The sequence below is a fragment of the Xyrauchen texanus genome, chromosome 44, assembly GCF_025860055.1.
Source record: "Xyrauchen texanus isolate HMW12.3.18 chromosome 44, RBS_HiC_50CHRs, whole genome shotgun sequence".
Lineage (NCBI taxonomy): Eukaryota > Metazoa > Chordata > Actinopteri > Cypriniformes > Catostomidae > Xyrauchen > Xyrauchen texanus.
The window spans coordinates 24515384-24536406 of NC_068319.1; the positions used below are offsets into that span (position 1 = coordinate 24515384).

The window sequence follows — 21023 nt, forward strand, 5'->3', positions numbered from 1 at the left end:
ACTCTATTGGTAGCTGCGGATTAGACCCCAAAAATGTTCAGAAGGAATTTCCTACTAGATAAGTTCAGCTGTATTCTTAGGATGTCTGGTGCGAACAGCTCTCTTGAGGTCATTCCACAGCATCTCTATTGTTGTGGAATGTCAAGGTGGTCTTTGGTTTTTGTTGGAAAGTAGCAGCTTCATTTGTGGTGTCCTGCCATAGACACCATGCTTATTTAATATTTTTCATATAGTAGACTCATGAACAGAGATGTTAACCAGTTCCAATGATTCCTTCAAATCTTTAGCTGTCAATCTAGGGTTCTTTTTTACCTCAATGAACATTCTGCAGTATGCCCTTTGAGTCATCTTGGCTTGACGGCCACTTCTAGGGAGAGTAGCCATAGTACTAAATTGTCTAAATTTATAGACATTTTACCTAACTGTGAACAGATGAATATCTAAGCTCTTCGAGTTAACTTTGTAACCCTTTCCAGCTTTATGCAAAGCAATAATTCTTGATTGAAGGTCTTCTGAAATCTCTTTTGTGAGGTGTGGTCCACGTCAGCAGATTCTTCTTGTGGATGCCAGGTTTGCCAACTCCTGAGTCTAATTAGCTTTTCATGACATCATTAGCCTAGGGGTTCACATAATTTTCCAACCTACACTGTGAATTTTAAACAAATTTATACATAAATGCAAGTAATTCAAAAGGGTTCACATACTTATCCTTGGCACTGTGTGTATTCTACTTTAATTATTTTCTGCAGTAATCAACAGCATGCAGAGATTCTGTTCACTAAGCTTAACTTTTATTGAACAAAGAACTTTCTTTAAATTTGTATGGTATTGATACATCGTCTATTTTGTTTGTTTTTGAGGCTCTACAATTACATGAGTCAGATGCATTGTAGAATGACCATACTTATGGGTGTGTGTTCAGATTGTGGGGAACGGCAGTGAGCAGCAGTTACAGCAGGAGCTGGAAGATGTGCTGATGGACCCTTCTGTGACTGAGCTGATGGGCAACCCGGACCAATTGGGAGAGGGAGATCATGGCTACCCTACCACTGTTGCCAAGCCACTGTCCTGCACAACACCCCCTAAACTCAAGATGATGCTGCCTGTTCAGGGGCCTCAGGAGAGCGAACTCAACGAGAGATCTTACAGGGGTAAAAAAAAAAAAAAAAAAAGTTCTCCACCCTACCACTGTACTGTGAACAGAGGCATCTGCAAAGTGTTTTTTTTTTTTGTTGCAAATTTGTGTGAATGGACTGCCTGTTGTTCTGCTGAATGTCAACTCCCCACTAACTCTCTTTTTGAATCCTTAGAGCTGCAGGTTGTAATTTTTGTGCCACTTGTGGCACCAAGACATACAGGCTACTTTTATGGTGCCTTTTGTTCTAAACCGCAACATTTGCTGATATTTAGACCAAATATGATCGATATAGCAACATTTGTGTAACCGGTGGTGTGAGGTGGGGGCAAGATTATGTTTGGTTGACCAATCACAGACTGGGATATTATTTGAAAACTAGTGCCGCAAAAAGTACACACTGCAGCTTTTTTTTTTTTTACTAAATATTCTTAAACCATTCTGATAGTCTTTAAGTCTTTTTCTGTATAATTTGTTTTCCCGACCTAGCCAGTGAGTAAAGAAAACATCAGCTTATTGCATTATATATTTTTCTGACTCTGTGTAAAGGTGTTCATATAGATGCAGTTTGTTCTTTTATAAAATCTTGTCAGCAGCAAGTTTTTGTGTGCTTAAAGTTCAGGTTGAGTGCGAGTAACGTTATAGAGTAGAATCCATATGCATTCAGCTCCACCTGCTGAACATTTGTTTTCAAGGCACACATCTTGTAATAGTTTATATTAAATATCAAGCAGTGACAGCAGTGTCACATGCTTTACTCTTAAACTACTTGAAGACTATTCTAAACAAAATGTTCTTAATTTTTTAATAATAACAATGCATAGAGCTTTTATGACCTTTTAATTAATGAACTGTCACAAAGTCAAAAGGTGATTAAAAATGGGGAGACTTGTAGTGAAAGTTTAAGTCAAGTTCTAACTTGTTTTCTGTTAATTACCCATAATTGCATCTAGATGAGCCCTCTGAGATGAGTCCCAGTACTCCAGTCCCAGACGAGGACAGTGTGGTGTTCAGTAAACTGACGTATTTGGGCTGTGCATCAGTGAACGCCCCTCGCAGTGAGGTGGAGGCCCTGCGTATGGTCAGCATACTTCGTAGCCAGTGCCAGATGCCCCTGGACATCACCCTCTCTGTGCCCGGAGTTTCGGAGGGCACCGTCAGGTATGCTGGGAAGCAGGGATAGAGTGTGATGGATGGAGCGGAAGAAAGACAGTGATGAGTATGTTTACAATGGCATACTGTCATTGTACTACCACTAGAAGTAATGCAGTATGCACTAGGTATACATGTGCTAATTATGTAGGTTGTCTGTGCCCAAATGACCTACTGCTTTTGTCAAAATGCAGTATACAACCAGAAAGACTATGTTCAGAAAGAATACTTCAAATACTACTTTGATATTAAGTGCATTTTTTCACAATAAACATTTCACACAGTAGTATTCTGCATTATCACATGACCACGCTACTTTTGTCACACGTGGCTTCCATTTATCATCTTGGAAATTAAAATGAATATTTTACATTTGAATCCAATTTTGTGTAAAAATGTTATAATAATAGGCAGTCTGATCAAATACTGAGTTATGAAAGAGATGTTCAAAATCAACGCTGAGACACTTTTGGGTCATTTAGCACATTGGGACCGGAAGGTCAAGTCATGTGCATTGCATGTTTTGATACAATATCCCACACAGTAAACTCTGTTGAATACTGCTCATGTTGGTAAATGTAGTAGGTCATCAGGGTATTCTACAGTGGCAAGAAAATGTATGTGAACCCTTTGGAATTACCTGTATTTATGTATACATTTGTCTTAAAATCTGGTTTGAAGTTACATTTAATGAACAAACACAATATGTTTTAACTAATAACACACAAATTAATGTGTTGTTCTTGTACACATTGAATACATCATTCAAACATTCACTGTGTAGGTTGGAAAATGTATGTAAACCCCTTGGCTAATGGCATCAACAAAAGCTAATTAGAGTCAGGAGTTGGCAAACCTGGTATCCAATGAATTAAATTAGATTGGAAGTGTGGGTTAGAGCTACTTTGGCTTATAAAAAGCTCTCAAGAACTTTGAGTTTGCTATTCACAAGATGTCATACTTGGGATAGGCAGGACCCAATTGCAGAGGTAAAGGTCACAAGTCTTTAATGAAACGGTCTACACATAAGTGCTACAGCGCCAGCTTGGTCGAGCACAAGAAGGAAGCCACTGGGATGAGGATGGTGTGTTCACCAGTGTGTGTGCTGTGGAGGTCCGGAAACAATCCGTTGAAGCATGGTGTTGTGCGAAGCAGAGCCCAGAACTACCCGACACGTGGGCAGAAACCAAGGAAACCTTCTCAAGCGCGATCACCAGGCAACAACAATCTGATGGGCAAACACCACTGGGAGACAAAGCAACCATCAGAACGGAACTTCACACTAAACTGGTGAACAACGTGAAGGTACAGCAAACAATAAACCAGCAAACATACAGGGAATACACAAGGGATAAAGTAGGACGTGCAATCAGAGGAAGACAGTCGGGGTGTGTGAGAAACCCATTTGCGTAATCAGCGCTTCCCCGGTAGCGATCAGCGCTCCCATGGAAATGCTGATTACGCTCACCGACTCCACCTGTGAATCACGATGGAGAGAAAAAACAAACCACAGATGAACCAGCAAATGCTGGAGCCATGACACAAGAAGCATCTGCTGACGTGGACCATGTCTTGAAAAAAAGGAGATTTCAGAAGACCTATGATCAAGAATTGTTGCTTTGCATTAAGTTGGAAAGGAATTGTTGCTTTGCATTAAGTTGGAAAGGTTTCAAAGTTATCTTGAAGAGCTAACATATTCATCTGTTCATAGTTAGACAAATTGGCCATAAATGGAGACGATTAGTTTCTGTAGCTACTCTCTCTAGAAGTGGCCATCCAGCCAAGATGACTCAAAGGGCACATTGCAGAATGCTCAATGAGATAAAAATTAACCATCGAGTGACAGCTAAAGACTTGAAGGAATCATTGGAACTGGTTAACATCTCTGTTTGTGAGTCTACTATACGGAAAACATTAAACAAGCATGGTGTCCATGGCAGGACACCACGAAGGAAGCCGTTGCTTTCCAACAAAAACATTGCTGCATGCTTGTAGTTTACCAAAGACCACATTGACTCTCCACAATGCTGCTGGGAAAATATTTTGTGGACTGATGAAACTAAGGTTGAATTGTTTGGGAAGAACATGCAGCATTATGTATGGTGTAAAAAAGGGCACTGCATACCAACATGAAAACCTCATCCCAACGGTGAAGTACAGTGGAGAGTGCGTCATGAATTAGGTCTGCTTTGGGGCCTGGACCTAAGAATGTGGATGAGTTGAAGCAGTTCTGTAAGGAAGAATGTTCCAAAATTCCTTCTAAACATTGTGCAGGTCTAATCGCAGCTACCGGAAATGCTTGGTTGAGGTTATTGCTGCCAAAGGAGGATCGACCAGTTATAAAATCCATGGGTTCACATACTTTTTCCACAGCACTATGAATGTTTAATGGTATGTGTTCCATAAAGACATGAACAATTATAATTTTAATTGTTTAATTGATTGTGTGTTGTTATTTTAAGCACATTGTATTTATACTTGTGAGATCATGTTTTATGACCAATTAATGCAGAAAACCAGCTAATTCCAAAGGGTTCACATACTTTGTCTTGCAACTGTATGTTAACTGTATTCAGTTCTGTAATCTGTATTCAGATTACACTGCAGCAATAGTAAGAGTAGTATGCAGTTCCAAAAAGTGTTATTGCTAACAATCTCTGGCGCTAAACTTTTACAGAACATTTGACAAAAATGCAAAAGTTAGAGACTTTATTTCCATGATTTTGATTCGGTTCTTGAGGCATGCTGCATAAATGTTTCACAAATTATTTTTAAGAGTACCATGCAGTGCCCGTCAGTGCTGATCTGTATTGTGAATGTCCCGTCAGATTACTGGATCCTCAGAGCAGCACTGAGATTGCCAACTACCCCATTTATAAGATCCTCTTTTGTGTTCGTGGCCATGATGGAACATCAGAGAGCGACTGCTTCGCCTTCACTGAGAGCCACTACAACACTGAGATCTTCCGTATCCACGTCTTCCGCTGTGAGATCCACGAGGCGGTGAGACAAACACGTTCACTCTTCTAGACATTTTGGGGTTATAATCTGAAAATACACATGGTAAAAATGCATGACCGAGACAAATATTGGGTTAAACAGTATATTTCAAAAGTATGTTATAAAGAACATTTTACAAACATTAACGCATTAAAAAATTACTCATTTAATCGCATCGCTTTCCTAAGAAATTCCTGAGAAATTCAAGCTTATAGTACCACCTGTTTACTCCAGAGGGCAGTAAGTGAAATTTCAGCTGTGTGAGCAACACACAGTTTATTACAGTGAATAAAACATTAACAACCCTTCAGTGGACACACATCACAAACATGCGTTATGTTCTTACGTTCAAAACACTTGAAGGAGTGCAAATGTGAACTAAGAGATCTCAAGATGTGTTTAAAGATTGAGTATTAAACTATATTTAACTTGACACAGTGACCTAAACATTTTATTTTTATGATGCAACACACCCGAGATGTGACACAAGCATGTCTGACGCAGGTTGTATGGTCTTTATGGTCTCACAAATATTTAATTACCAACAAGGTTAAGGAGGTGTCCTTTAAACTGTTACAGCGTTTTTACCCAGTCAGTCTTTATTTAAGATACATGCTCCCTGAAATAGATCCACTTTGCTGCTCCTGTAATGCTGTAGATTAAAAGTTTGTATTTTAACTAGTTTTTCTTTGCTTTATAAAGACGTTTTATTTGGTTTTCACAGTTTTGATAACTTACGTTAATATTTTCTGATTAATCAATTTTTTCTTGCCAAGTTTTTTTTTATACATAAGTGTACATTTATGTCTATAAAGCCCCTATTTGCACTTTTTTGTAAAGACTTGAAATATTATTTAAATACTCTTTCTACCTCCAACAACTCCAAAGCATTGAAAACCATTACACTATGTAATGAATATAATGTCTTGGCATTATTGTAAAATATATCTGTAGTATTGTGTACCATGTATGTATAGTACCAGGGGTGGCTTGTTTAAAAATAAATTAAAAAAAAGATACAAAATAAAATACATAATTCTTCCCTACCTCCACTTTTCCAGAAACAAGGAAAAACTCATCATTCAAAAGAAACAGGCCCCCATTTCCTACAACTTCCTCTTTAAGATCAATCACATATTGACTTTGGAGAAAACAATCACTCACTTCAATAAATTAGGCATTGGCATTCACTACCACATGTTAACAATGAGGAAAACCACTAAAGAGTACAAAAGGCCACCACGGCCTTTGGAGCAAGCCATGTCTGATTAACACCATTCCCTTAAATTGGCAGATCTCTCCACATCCACCAGTCCCCTAGCTGATTTTCTCCACAGTCCATTCCTATGTGTGTGTGTGTGTGTGAGAGAGAGAGAGAGAGAGAGAGAGAGAGAGAACACGTAAAGGAAGGGTACAGCACACATAGTAACAGCGCCACCTGCTGCAAAATACATCAAAAGACGTAACATAATGCATTTGGGATTGCTTTACCCATGCACGTGTGATGCTGCCTTAGATTGTGGACAAAACAAGGTATCTTATAATCAGTGCTGGGTAGTAACAGATTACAAAAAAATGGTTGCTGTCTAGGTAGGCAGGTTTGGAACAGAACTATTGATTAAGGAATTAGTGTAATGAAATGGTAGGAGTATGATCTTGGAAGGTTTTTCTGTCATCAATTCTCTGTATTCTCATGGAGAAAGAGCATGCTATTGCTAATAGTATTACTGCAATTTTAGGGCTTACCCAGGAGAGGGAGCACTTGTTGTTTTTAGTTTAAATATGATTTGAAGCATGCTTGCACATTGGAAGATCACACTTATGTCTTTTATTTCTGTTACGAGGCCTCAGCTGTAAACTTCGATTTGGCCTGACATGCCCCCACAACAACCTAATCCTCCTTATACACACACACACCACAGCCATGCGCTCAAATGCAAATCTGTGAGCATTTTATAATATCCCCTGTAATGATGTGATGTGTCCTAAATTAGTTCTTTAGCTATTTTAATTTGTGTTGCGTGTGTGTGTTAGAGCTCATTTCAGGTTGAAGGGGCAATTCATTTTAAAGATATAAAATCAAAATGGACCCTATTTACTTTTATTATATATGCTCCAGGTTTTAGTTTGTACTGTTAATTAGTGCACATAATTAAAAAGAAAAAAGTTGTCTTTTAAATTTTTCTTCAAATTGTGACATCTTGCACTACTTCTGAAATGACATTGCTTTTCAGCTGATGTCACCTAGGCTCTGTGGACCATTGGTTACGGTCTCATGTTGAACATTGTTAACTGATGTTTTATTGTTGAAGTGAATCTTTGTATGTTAAGTAAAACATTAAGCCAAGCCCAAACTACAAGATTGAAGGTCATAGCCCTATGGCCATGCATTATTATTTATTGTTTTTACACATTTTCAGATTGGACGGTTATTTCCTTTTTATGCTGCACTGTCAAAGATTAAACTCTTGTTTTACCATATAGGTTGAGTGACAGGTGACACTTTGCTGGTGTTCGAAGTTCGAATGGATTCAAATGATTACTCGTTAACACAACGAGCACACTGTCTTCACATGCATTTTTTACCCCTTTCAACCACTTCTGAATGTGGTTGAAGTGGACAAATCTCAAAATATTTTGGACTCTGTTAACACTTGTCCTGTTTCAAATGGATTTCCTGAAACACGTATTAATACCAGTTGTAAATGAGGCCAAAATGTCCTGTTGCTCATCACTTGTCACAGTCGTGTCTGACAGTAGATAAATGGAAGAAGAAAAGAGGACCAAGGACAGAACCTTGTGGGACACCTTGTGAAAGAGGGGCACAGGGGGATTTATGTTGACCTTTGGATATAAAATACCGTCTGTCATACAGATATGATTCAAACCAGGAATGAGCAGTGCCGGAAATGCCAATATATGAAAGCCTGCGAAGAAGTGTGGAGTTTGCTTTGGTGTCAAATGGAAAGCTAAGATCTCAAAAACTGAGAATACTGAGGGCCTCAAGAGTCTGCAGAGGAAAAGAGATAATTTAGGACGGTGGTTCTCATCCAGGGGGCCGGGGCCCACTAGTGTAGTTCAGCAAATCCTTTCAACTTTGTTTTTATTCAAGAACATAAATTTCTTGAAACTTCTGGAATCACAAAATGTATCACAATTATTTATTTTAATCATTTGACACCACGTTTCAGTTACTGTAATATTTTTTTATTTTTTTTTAAATGTACAGTATGCCATCATTACTGGGGGTGTGAATCTTTGGGTTGAAAGCTAATCGATTTGATTCCCAATTCCTAGGTATTTTATTTGTTTCAAAAGCGTTTTTTTGTTTGTTTTGTTGTGCAAATTTAGAACAATTCGATTTGATATACAGTTAAATTATATTCAATTAATGATTTGGTTTTGTATTTGTTTCAGTGCATTTATAGTATTCTTTTAATACTTAATGTGTCTTAAGCAAGAAAAAGAAAGACAAACTACCTAAGATTGCAAAATCACAGGGCTGTTAATCAGAGGGTCCCTGGTTCTAATCCCACAGCCACCACCATTGTGCCCTTGAGCAAGGCACTTAACTCCAGGTTGTTCCGGGGGAATTGTCCCTGTAATAATTGCACTGTAAGTCGCTTTGGATAAAAGCGTCTGCCAAATGCATAAATGTAAATGTAAATGAAAGAAAATTATTAATTATTTGTACATATTGGCTTCTTGGGATACAACAAAGAGTTCAATGTGCTCGAGCTGAGCATACCTAGAAAAGTATTCCATGTTTCACTATAAAATGTAAGTGATTTAAAAATGTTATTAATTTACATGACTTTTCCAGGCTTGTAAATCACTATCGTCGGGCATGTCTCCTTTAAATCGCACATGTAACTAAATTAAAGGTGCTGTAAGTGTTTTTAGCCATTCTACTTCCACGAGACTGAGCTTTTGGATTAGCCACACCCCCTCTTTCCAAAACCCGCACTCCAAAGATACCAAATTAGCTTTATTGAGACCCACAACATTCAGAAACGCTTGTTAAAAACAAGAGCTGCAAAATAGCGCCCTCAACTGACAACTGTTATGAACAACATGGTTTAAAAACAGCAGTAATTCTCAATAATTTGCCGCAACTGCGCTATGAGAACGTGCAAAATGATTGACTGGTCGAAAGCGTCATTGTCCGCGGTTCACGGATACATTTTTGTTTGCTGTTTACAGAGTCTAGAGCTGTCACAGCTAACAGCATCTTTAATAATTATATTTTCAAAAATATTGTATATGATTTTGAACATTTTCTTGTACAATGGGGGGGGGGCCTTGGAGTCAAAAAGGTTGAGAAACACTGATTTAGGAAAATTAGGAGAGCTGTTTCTGTTCAAATGTAGTGTTTGGTTGGCTTTAAAGTGGAATTCAGACCCCTGCTCTGTGACCAGCAATGACACATCAGGCTTTATGCAGTTGCATCTCTGTCATTATATGTGCTGATGAAGGTGTAGATAACCTGGGAGCAGACCGACTGTGAGTCATTGTAATATAGCCTCTGTCACTGGACACTGTTTTGACTCCAATCATTAGAAGTGTGTGTGTTTGTGTTTCTCCCTCTGTAGGTGAGCCGAATACTCTACAGCTTTGCCACAGCCTTCCGTCGATCGGCCATTAAAGCACCACTTGCTGCCAAGACCCTGCCCCTCACACCAGACAGCGATGTCTTCACCTTCACCGTCTGTTTGGAGATTAAAGAGGATGATGGGAAGGGCACATTTAGGTGACCTTCTATGACTTTTCTTCTCTCACTCCTTTCAAGTTTATTTTAGTCTTCCAAAGGCCGAGTTGTCTTCAACAGCATAATTAAATTAGGTGTTTTTATGATATTCAGCCTTCAGAGGTCATCTGCTCCGTTTTGATTAAGGAAATGATAAAAATAGAAAAAAATCCCCCACCTCCGTCTCTTTCTCTTCATCAGAAGTGTCGACACATGCTTCCTCTAATTTATCATCCTTTGAAAATCTCACTGAAGATTTTCACTGTACTGCAGTGGGAAAACTCACTTGAAAAGGAACATTTCCTTTGTTGATTGACTGTAGACACTAAAAAGCACTGTGCAGTGTAATATCTATTCAGGAAGAGTTGACTGATAAGTCTTGCCCTTTCCAACTCACAAACATACCTTAGAGGGGGAAACTTTATGCACATCTTGAGGGTGGTGGTATTGGTTAAAGGAATGGTAAAAAAAAAAAGTAATAGAAAAAAATTCTGCCATGATTTACTCTAACTCTTTTTTTCCTCTGTAAAACATAAAAGGAGATATTTTAAAGAATGGAGCAATCACTGATTTCAACACAATAACAGTCAATCTAAAGCCCTAAGTATACTTCCTTTGACTATGAGCGCATACACAGACGCTTAGTGCATGTGCGCTACGACTGCTAAGAGAGATTGGACTATTTATCTTCAGGGGTTTAGACCCAGAAAGATTGTATTCGTTCAGACTCAAGTTGTACAAATGCAGGTATCTTCTGACGTACTCACGCGTGCATTCTTGACGCACATCCACTGTTGTTGTTTCCACATTCGTCTCCAGTTTTTAGCGGCAATTGCATCTTCTTCTAGCTCGTCTTCGTGACAGCAATGGCTCAAATGTGAGTGTTGCCACCTTGTGGACTCACTGATTAGTGCAAATAATTCCAGGTGCACGCGCATACTTTGCGTTTAGAGTGTTTAAAAAGCACTCAATTGTGTTAGAAAAGGAGTCCGTGCAACATGTCTGTCATATTCTGAGTCATCTGAAGGCATACTGACATTTTATATTACAAATTTGAGTTTTATTCTCAAACTAAATTATTGCAGCAACTGATGCATACAGAGCCCAAATTTAATATGGCAAAACGGCAATAAAATCAAACCGGTTCTTGTGTCATGACAGAATGGTATTTGTTAACAAGATGCGCATGAACCAATAAGGTTTGCGTAGTCACAATTTATGACACTTTTGGGTGCTTATTTATGCTTTTAAGTGATTCCCTATCAACTGTGAGAAAGTAAGTCATATGTGTTTGTAACATCAAGAGGATATAATTTAATAATGACTGAATTTTTATTTTTACATAAAATATTCCTTTGAAGATCTGGGCTGTAGCTGTCCAAACAACAACAAAAAATGCACAGTCTGAATCACGCATTGACACCAAACATGAAGCGTTTTTTCTGTCCATGGTGAAAGATAGGATGGGGTGAAATTGAATTAAAAAGAGTTTGTTTTAGTTTTTGAAATACTTGACAGTCCACTTTGCATGGTAGACCATCATACACAACGTAAATCTAAATTAGCTTTAGATCTGAATTTTGAAATTCCTTAAATAGTAAGATTTATTTCTAAATACAAATTTATATTGTTTTTTTTTTTTTTTTTTACGGTACGGTATTTGTTTTCTTGGAAAAAGGTTGCATGGTCAGCTCTAAGTCAGTGCAATCCAGATGAATTATTGGGCTAGTTACTTTAAAAAATGTAATCAACTACAAATTAATATTTTCTTCTCAAATTGATATCAGATTACTGTTTTTACTGATTACTTCATCGAAACATTAATTACATTACTTATTACTTTTTAAGTGACTTCCTTAAATACATTTCACTTAATAGTTTTTAATTTGATAAATGATGTCTATATTTTTCCCTGTTTATTGTCGGATGCAAGTCGTATATTCATGTTTTAAATGTATTCTACATAAATAATATTATTTTAAAGTAATTAATTGAATGGAATGTCAGTAATTGTAATCTGATTACACTCATTTAAAAATGTTACACTACTTTTTATCAAAAAAGTAATATGATTACAGTAATATAAACTGTTGTAATCAGATTACACCCAACATTGATTAGGATTTATAAACAAACTCCAGAAGTAAAACATTCAGGCAAAATATGATATTGTATATGATATTGAAAATGTGCATAAGTCACAATAAATATAATGTCACAATGCAAAAAAAGAAAAAACAAGAAAAAGAATGGTCCTAAAAATAGGCTTAAATTTTTTAAACAGAAAATATTATTCCTAATTTTTTTCTTCTCATTTAGGGGTGAAATATGACTTTGACATATTTTGTGAAATTCACCCAACCAAGCTTTCGAAAACACTCTCTCTGTATCCAACAGTGCAGTGTCAAAGGATAAGGACAGGCAGAGCTTTAAACTGCGTCCAGGCATGGACAAGAAGATAGTGATCTATATCCAACAGACGTCCAACAAAGAGCTGGCCATCGAGAGGTATGTTCTCTCTGCAGTGACGCAGGTTTTCTCCACCGAGAGGACATCCTTATCCAGAACAGCCCCCTGTCTCCAATAGCAACAAATAATTGTTTTATTAATGATAAACAAGTGCTAAATTATGTCTCATCAAAGCTCAAGTGTTCCTCTCAGGCCTTGATAAAATGGAGGATAGTTTTTCATTTATTGTGACCGATGTTGTGTTGTTCCGAAGTCAACCCTGGATGAACACACAGCTGGGTTTTGTGTTTTCTCATGCTTTGCAACCACAAATGGGCATGTGAATATGCAGTTTTGCCATTCATACGTGTAGTTATTCTGGGTTTCTGTTTAAGTTAAAAGGATATTTCACCCAAAAATAATTTTGTTCCTAACCCGCAAACATGACTTTGTCTAAAAAGATTTTAGAAAGAATGCTAGCCTCGGTCACCATTCACTTTCATGGATTTTTCCATACAATGAAAGTGAATGGTGACTGAGACTAACATTTATTCCACAAAGACAAGTGAGTCTTACGGGTTGGAACAAAATAAAGGTTAGTAAATTACATCATATTTTTTATTATTGGGTGAACTATCCCTTTAAGATTGTGTGTTTGTGTGTTACAGGTGTTTTGGTCTGCTCTTGAGCCCAGGGAAGAATGTGAAGAACAGTGATATGCACCTGCTCGACCTGGTAGGTGGCGTAAGACATTACTCCATTAACATCTAGTTTGGGAATAACTACACTCTGGATGGAGACCATGACCAGTCAGTCCATGATCTGTCACTAGTGCCCCTGTTTTGCCTTGGCTACTTTGGCTGCTTCATCCACTAAATTAAATTTGTAAGTCTGATCGCTTTGAAAAGTAATAACACGCATCTTCTCAACAAACAACATGATTTGAGGTGTCATTGATATCCGTAGCACAAAAGGTGCAGGACGGTTTAGGGTTACAGATGTGTTGAAATTCTGAACTCTAAATGAACAATGCTTTTTAAGGAGAGGTGTGCTACACTTTTCGAAACAATTGGACGAGCAATTATTAAATAATGAAAAAATGAATGGAACGACATTTGAAATAGACATTTTTATGTTGCGTAGCGTGAGATTTGGTTGCACAAGCGAGTGGTTTACTTGCATTATAGGGGGTTGTCACATAGAGTGAAAAATCGATCTTGGGATTTAAAGGGTTAGTTCACCCAAAAATGTTAATTATCCAGGGGGTTAATAAAGGCCTTCTGAAGCGAAGCGATGAGTTTTTGTAATACAAATATCCATATTTATACATTTATGAACTATAATCGCTGGCATCGCTTAATTCAGAAGGCCTTTACTAACCCTCTGGAGTCGTATGGAGTACTTTTTTGATGGATGGATATGCTTTTTTGGGATTCATAATCTAAGGTACCATTCAATCCCATTATAAAGCTTGGAAGAGCCAAGATATATTTTAATATAACTCCAATTGTGTTTGGCTGAAAGAAGAAAGCCATTTACACCTAGGATGGCTTGAGGGTGAGTAAATTATGGGTTAATTTTCATTTTTGGGTGAACTAACCCTTTAAGAATCAATATCGTTCAACGTAGCCCCACTACCCTAATAAGCCCTAATAAGAATTGCATCTCTAATTTCTAAATGATTCTTCCTCAAATGTACTAAAAGAATCTTTACTGAAACCATTAAGGAACTGGGATTGTTAAGAGGAATCGAAACGGGAATCTTAAAATTTCCTATGATTCCCATTCTTAATGGTCAAGACGAAGTTTGGTTATATACAGTCTTAATTGCTCCTACCAAATGTCTTTTTTCAGAATTTTCCTGAATTTAAATATAAAACCTGAACTGTTCTATCTGAAATTTTGTAACAGGTATCGGTGTATTTAAAACCTGAAATAAAATTTTCGGATCTGAATTCATATCATATTTACACATTTCAAGTTCAAACAGTTCAATTTTAAGTTAACATAATTTATTTCAAAGCCCTAAAATTCTAATTCAAATCCTAGTGACACAAATATCATTCCATACAGTACACAATTTCATAATTAAAAAGCTTAAGTAACATTTAAGGTCCTCCATCTGGTAAAAACAATAACGAAAGCTTGACGGCCAAATCGGAGTAAGCAAGACCTCATGATACATAATCTGTCATCAGGGTCAGGCAAGAATATATTTGGAAGAGACAAGCTTTAAAGAGTTCATGACATGAGGATTTCCATTTTCTTGTATCTTTGTGCTATAAAGACTCTATAAGTTTCAGAACTCAAAACTTCCTCCTCACGGCAAAATAAGTATTTGTTGAAACCAAGCTGCCAAAACAACTCGTTCGCTACTTCCTCCACATTGTGATGTCACACTGTGGTAGACATTTGCATCTGACTGCCTCCACAACAACACATCAATTCCTACATTAATGAGTAGTGAGATGGCAAAAAGACTGCAGGTTTACTGTCATGTCTTAAAGGAGTAGCAGCACCAAATCCAAAACCAAGTGTTTCTGACAGAGGGTCAGAATGAGGGTAGAAAATGATCATGTTTTACAGGTATATTACGGTTTATATATAATAATTAAACTTTGAGGAACATTAAAATAATAATAAAAAAAGGCATGTCATTACCCCTTTAACAAGATGCCCAAACATTGATCCGTTTGGGACATCAAACTCTTCAGGACAGAATGCTGGAGGGGACACATGTCCTGTGGCTTCTAAACAGAATGTTTTAACATTGCATTTAACAGAGTTCTGGAACAGCTTTTTCATTTGGCCACACAGTCCTCATGAGCCTAGAAATGTTTTCCTCCATCCTGTTAGTTCTGCAGACAATGCCAACCAATCAGCTGTCTGGATTTTGGCCGGGATGGCTCCCAATTGTTTAATTCACCATGAGTGAATTACATTGGGTTTATAGCCACAAATTAAATTTCTATGAAGTCAAGAAGATTATGTCTGACTTTTACTCTTTCTGTTAATTCCCTCGGCTCTCCTCAACTGACCTCTGCCTTTCTTTGCTTGTCGGTTAGGAATCAATGGGCAAGAGTTCAGACGGGAAGTCTTACATCATCACAGGAAGCTGGAATCCCAACACTCCGCAGTTTCAGGCTGTGAACGAGGAGACACCCAAAGGTACAGACACATATGCATACTCGGGTTGCAGGAGGTAACTATATTAGACACGCTTCGTTGGAATACAGGACATTCATAGGCACTGTAATAATGGCCATCAGACATAAATGGACATATTTGACCATGCTTTGACAATCTGCATTAGGACTATCAATTAGGTGCTCTTCTCACTTCTCTTTTTCAAATAAAAAATAAATAAATTCTAATATGTGTGATGGTGATGAGAACAGTATTGGGCACAGTGATGTTTTTTATTTCTATTAAAAAATTCAAATTGTACACAAATACCAAATAAATTGAAAATGTGATTTTTAAATTCTTATGAAAAAAGTATTTTTTTCTAATTGTAGTGTTTTTTTTAAAAATGCATTTATTATAGACCGAGGAGTTAAAATTTCGGTGGGGGACAAAATAGAGAAATTCTGTAATAATAAAAAAGATAAAATATAGTATTAGATATAATTAATGCTTTAAAAAACAAACACACACACAACAAATTTATTTTTATCACCCTGGTGGACAACAAAAGTTCCCTTTTATGCAGTGGTTCTCATCCAGGGTGGTGGGCCTCAGCAAACTTCCAAGGGGGCCACAGAGTGCCTCAAAATAATTTCAAGTAATATTTATAATCTAACTTAATCAAAATGCTAAAAAACCTCACTAAAAATGAAAAGTTTTGCCAGAAAAAAAAAACACATTCCTTAGTGTAGTTCAGCAAATCCTTTCAACTTGGTTTTCATTGAAGAACGTAAATTTCTTGAATCCCAAAATGTAGCACAATTATTTATTTTAATCAATTGACACACCAAGTACTGTAATATTTCTCTATTTTTTTTAAATGAACAGTTTTGTCATCATTACTGGGGGTGTGAATCTTTGGTTTAAAAGCGAATCGATTAGATTCACGATTCAAGGATTTTTATTCGATTCAAAAGCGTTTCTTTGCAAATACAGAACGATTCGATTAATGATTTGATTTTGTATTTGTTTCAGTGCATTTATAATATTCACCTAATGTGTCTAAAACAAAGACAAACTACTTAAGATTGTTTATGATTGTTTAAGATTGCACCAAAAGTAACTTGAAAGAAAACACATTCAGTAAACTCTCTTTTTCAGGACACTGTGTTTTAAAGATAATTTAGTAAAAATCCAAATAACTTCACAGTTTATTATTGTAAAGGGTTTAAACAATGTTTTCCATTCTTAGTCAATGAACCATAAATAATTAATGAACATGCACCTGTGCAATGGTCATTAAGACACTAAGAGCTTACAGATGGTAGGTAATTAACGTCACAGTTATAAAAACTTAGGACACTAAAGAGATCTTTTTACTGACTCTGAAAAACACCAGTTTCCCTGCTCATCTGTGTGAATGTGCTTTAGGCATGCAGCATGGAAGCATGAGGACTGCAGATGTGGCCAGGGCAATAAATTGCAATGTCCGTACTGTGAGACGCGCAAGACAGCGCTACAGGGAGACAGGAAGGGCCGCTGATCATCCTCGCAGTGGCAGACCACATGTAACAACACCTGCACAGATTCTGTACATCCGGATATCACACCTTCGGGACAGGTACAGGATGGCAACAACAACTGCCCGAGTTACACCAGGAAAACACAATCCCTCCATCAGTGCTCAGACTGTCTGCAATAGGCTGTGAGAGGCTGGACTGAGGGCTTGTAGTCCTGTTGTAAGACAGGTCCTTACCAGACATCACCGACAACAATGTCGCATATGGGCACAAACCCACCTTCGCTGGACCAGACAGGACAGGCAAAAAGTGTTTACACTGACGAGTCGCGGTTTGTGTCTCACCAGGGGTGATGGTCGGACTGGCGTTTATCGTCGATGGAATGAGCGTTACACGAGGCCTGTACTCTGGAGCGGGATCGATTTGGAGGTGGAAGTCCCGACATGGTCTGGGATGGTGTGTCACAGCATCATCGGACTGAGCTTTTTGTCATTGCAGGCAATCTCAGGGAAGACATCCTCCCTCATGTGGCACCCTTTCTGCAGACTCATCCTGACATGACCCTCCAGCATGACAATGCCACCTGCCATACTGCTCGTTCTGTGTGTGATTTCCTGCAAGACAGGAATGTCAGTGTTCTGCCATGGCCAGCGAAGAGCCCGGATCTCAATCCCATTGAGCACGTCTGGGACCTGTTGTATCGGAGGGTCAGGGCTAGGGCCATTCCCCCCAGAAATGTCCGGGTACTTGCAAGTGCCTTGGTGGAAGAGTGGAGTATCATCTGGCAAATCTGGTGCAGTCCATGAAGAGGAGATGCACTGCAGTACTTAATTTGACCCTCCCTTTATTCAGGGACACATTAATCCATTTCTGTTATTCACATGTCTGAGAGAGTTTATGTCTTCGTTGTTGAACCTTTTTATGTTCATACAAATATTTACACATGTTTAGTTTGCTGAAAATAAAAGCAGTTGAAAGTGAGAGGACGTTTCTTTTTTTGGCTGTTTACTTGGTACGTACAGGCATTTGGAATACAACAAAGAGTGCAATGTGCCAATAAAATATTTTAGAGCTGAGCATAACTAGTATTTCATATTTCACAAAAAACTAAATCAATTATTTTCAACAATTTATTAATTTATTAATTAGATCTACATGTAACTAAGTTAATAATTATATTATCTCAATTATTGTTTACTATTTTGCTGAATTATGATTTATTCGGTTTTTAGCTGTTTAAATAGTTTATTGACCAACACTAACAATCCTCTGTTAAAAAAAAAATCATATTTCAAGATCGATGCATATCGAGAATCAGCAGGACTTGTAATCGATGCATCGAGAAAACAAGTACCAAAGGAAATATCTTTGAACATTGTCTTGTACAATGGGGGCCCTTGGAGTCAAAAAGGTTGAGAAACACTGCCCTATTTGAAGAATCTCCCATATAACCACTGCTGCTTTTTGTTTGTATTTTGTCTGATACAGATAAGTTCATGTACATGACAACGGCAGTGGATCTGGTGATAACTGAGGTGGAGGAGCCTGTGAGGTTCCTGCTGGAGACACGGGTTCGAGTGTGCTCCCCCAACGACAGGCTCTTTTGGCCCTTCAGTAAACGCAGTTACACTGAGTCCTTCTATCTTAAACTCAGACCCGTGAGTGCAGACTAGAATAATTTATGTCTTCTGCTATTCAAGTTACATATAGAGACTCTCAGTCAAAGGATAGATCCTCTTATATGGCGATTTTCACAGCTCAGCATGCCTATAATACTTAGAGCTTCCATGGCTGGCGTAAGCAGCTATCTACTGTAGGTAGGAAGCTCGCTAGTATTTAAGACACAACCAAGGTATAAAAGCATGCATAATTGGTTGAGGTGTTTGCATCGCTGCAGTCACTGATTCAAGGAATAACTGGGTTTTTGCAACTATATTTAGTCTTGAGTGCGGTATGTGAATTTGTCATTTCTCTGGGCTCAGATGGAGAACAAGGAGCGGAAGAGTAATTCAGACACGCTGTATGAAGTGGTGAGCTTAGAGAGTGAGACGGAGAGAGAAAGGATGAAGACCACAGCTAGCCCCGGCATACTGTCCTTTGGATCTCACGGCTCTATTGTGCCCTCGCCACCAGAGGATGATGAGGAGGAAGGTCAGCGGTCCACACCACACACATGAACGGTCAATCACAGTCACTGTATGGTAGCTGGAGTTGTTCTGTAAGATTCTCACAGATCTTGTTTTTTTTTTAGCATTCACTAATGATAGATTTTTGCACAGACAAATTCCACTCACTCAGTAATTGTAACAATCTAGTCATTTATTATTGTTACTTTGTCACCCGAGGCTCACGTTTTTATAATTTTTGTTTTTTGCCAAGTTTTTACTGAACCTTTACTACTGAGAACTAGATGTAGGCCTATAAATCAGTAGAGGTGAACAGAAACCATTCACTGACAACTTGTGGGGATTTGTTATATCTAAATCTCTCATTATTGACAATATCCATATTTAAATTTTTTAGTTAAAGTCTAGCATTATGCACTAAATCTAAAACACAATATTACTGCATTTGGATTTTGTTCATTTTGACTCATGTAGCCTCTATGTCTGTGCTCGTCATACACTCACCTAAAGGATTATTAGGAACACCATACTAATACTGTGTTTGACCCCCTTTCGCCTTCAGAACTGCCTTAAATCTACGTAGCATTGATTCAACAAGGTGCTGAAAGCATTCTTTAGAAATGTTGGCCCATATTGATAGGATAGCATCTTGCAGTTGATGGAGATTTGTGGGATGCACATCCAGGGCATGAAGCTCCCGTTCCACCACATCCCAAAGATGCTGTATTGGGTTGAGATCTGGTGACTGTGGGGGCCATTTTAGTACAGTGAACTCATTGTCATGTTCAAGAAACCAATTTGAAATGATTCGAGCTTTGTGACATGGTGCATTATCCTGCTGGAAGTAGCCATCAGAGGATGGGTACATGGTGGCCATAAAGGGATGGACATGGTCAGAAACAATGCTCAGGTAGGCCGTGGCATTTAAACGATGCCCAGTTGGCACTAAGGGGCCTAAAGTGTGCCAAGAAAACATCCCCCACACCATTACACCACCACCACCAGCCTGCACAGTGGTAACAAGGCATGATGGATCCATGTTCTCATTCTGTTTACGTCAAATTGTGACTCTACCATCTGAATGTCTCAACAGAAATCGAGACTCATCAGACCAGGCAACATTTTTCCAGTCTTCAACGGTCCAATTTTGGTGAGCTCTTGCAAATTGTAGCCTCTTTTTCCTATTTGTAGTGGAGATGAGTGGTACCCGGTGGGGTCTTCTGCTGTTGTAGCCCATCCGCCTCAAGGTTGTGCGTGTTGTGGCTTCACAAATGCTTTGCTGCATACCTCGGTTGTAACGAGTGGTTATTTCAGGCAAAGTTGCTCTTCTATCAGCTTGAATCAGTCGGCCCATTCTCCTCTGACCTCTAGCATCAACAAGGCATTTTCAGCCCACAGGACTGCCGTATACTGGATGTTTTTCCTTTTCACACCATTCTTTGTAAACCCTAGAAATGGTTGTGCGTGAAAATCCCAGTAACTGAGCAGATTGTGAAATACTCAGACCGGCCCGTCTGGCACCAACAACCATGCCACGCTCAAAATTGCTTAAATCACCTTTCTTTCCCATTCTGACATTCAGTTTGGAGTTCAGGAGATTGTCTTGACCAGGACCACACCCCTAAATGCACTGAAGCAACTGCCATGTGATTGGTTGATTAGATAATTGCATTAATGAGAAATTGAACAGGTGTTCCTAATAATCCTTTAGGTGAGTGTAGTTAAGGACTAAACATTTTTTTAACATTCTAACATACTATTTTCAAAAT

At 38.2% G+C, this 21023-nt stretch overlaps 1 protein-coding gene across 4 annotated transcripts in view; it reads left to right on the top strand.

Moving 5' to 3' along the window:
• The window catches only part of LOC127636484 (rab GTPase-activating protein 1), a 126413-nt gene that overhangs the window by 24269 nt on the left and 81121 nt on the right, over window positions 1–21023 (top strand). For all 4 annotated transcript variants that reach the window (XM_052116963.1, XM_052116961.1, XM_052116964.1 and 1 more), the window contains 9 exons: window positions 923–1151; window positions 2089–2296; window positions 5116–5290; window positions 9880–10037; window positions 12432–12542; window positions 13151–13217; window positions 15548–15650; window positions 18617–18786; window positions 19111–19279. In XM_052116963.1, the coding sequence (XP_051972923.1) occupies window positions 923–1151; window positions 2089–2296; window positions 5116–5290; window positions 9880–10037; window positions 12432–12542; window positions 13151–13217; window positions 15548–15650; window positions 18617–18786; window positions 19111–19279 (1390 nt within the window). The remainder of the gene's footprint in view (window positions 1–922; window positions 1152–2088; window positions 2297–5115; window positions 5291–9879; window positions 10038–12431; window positions 12543–13150; window positions 13218–15547; window positions 15651–18616; window positions 18787–19110; window positions 19280–21023) is intronic.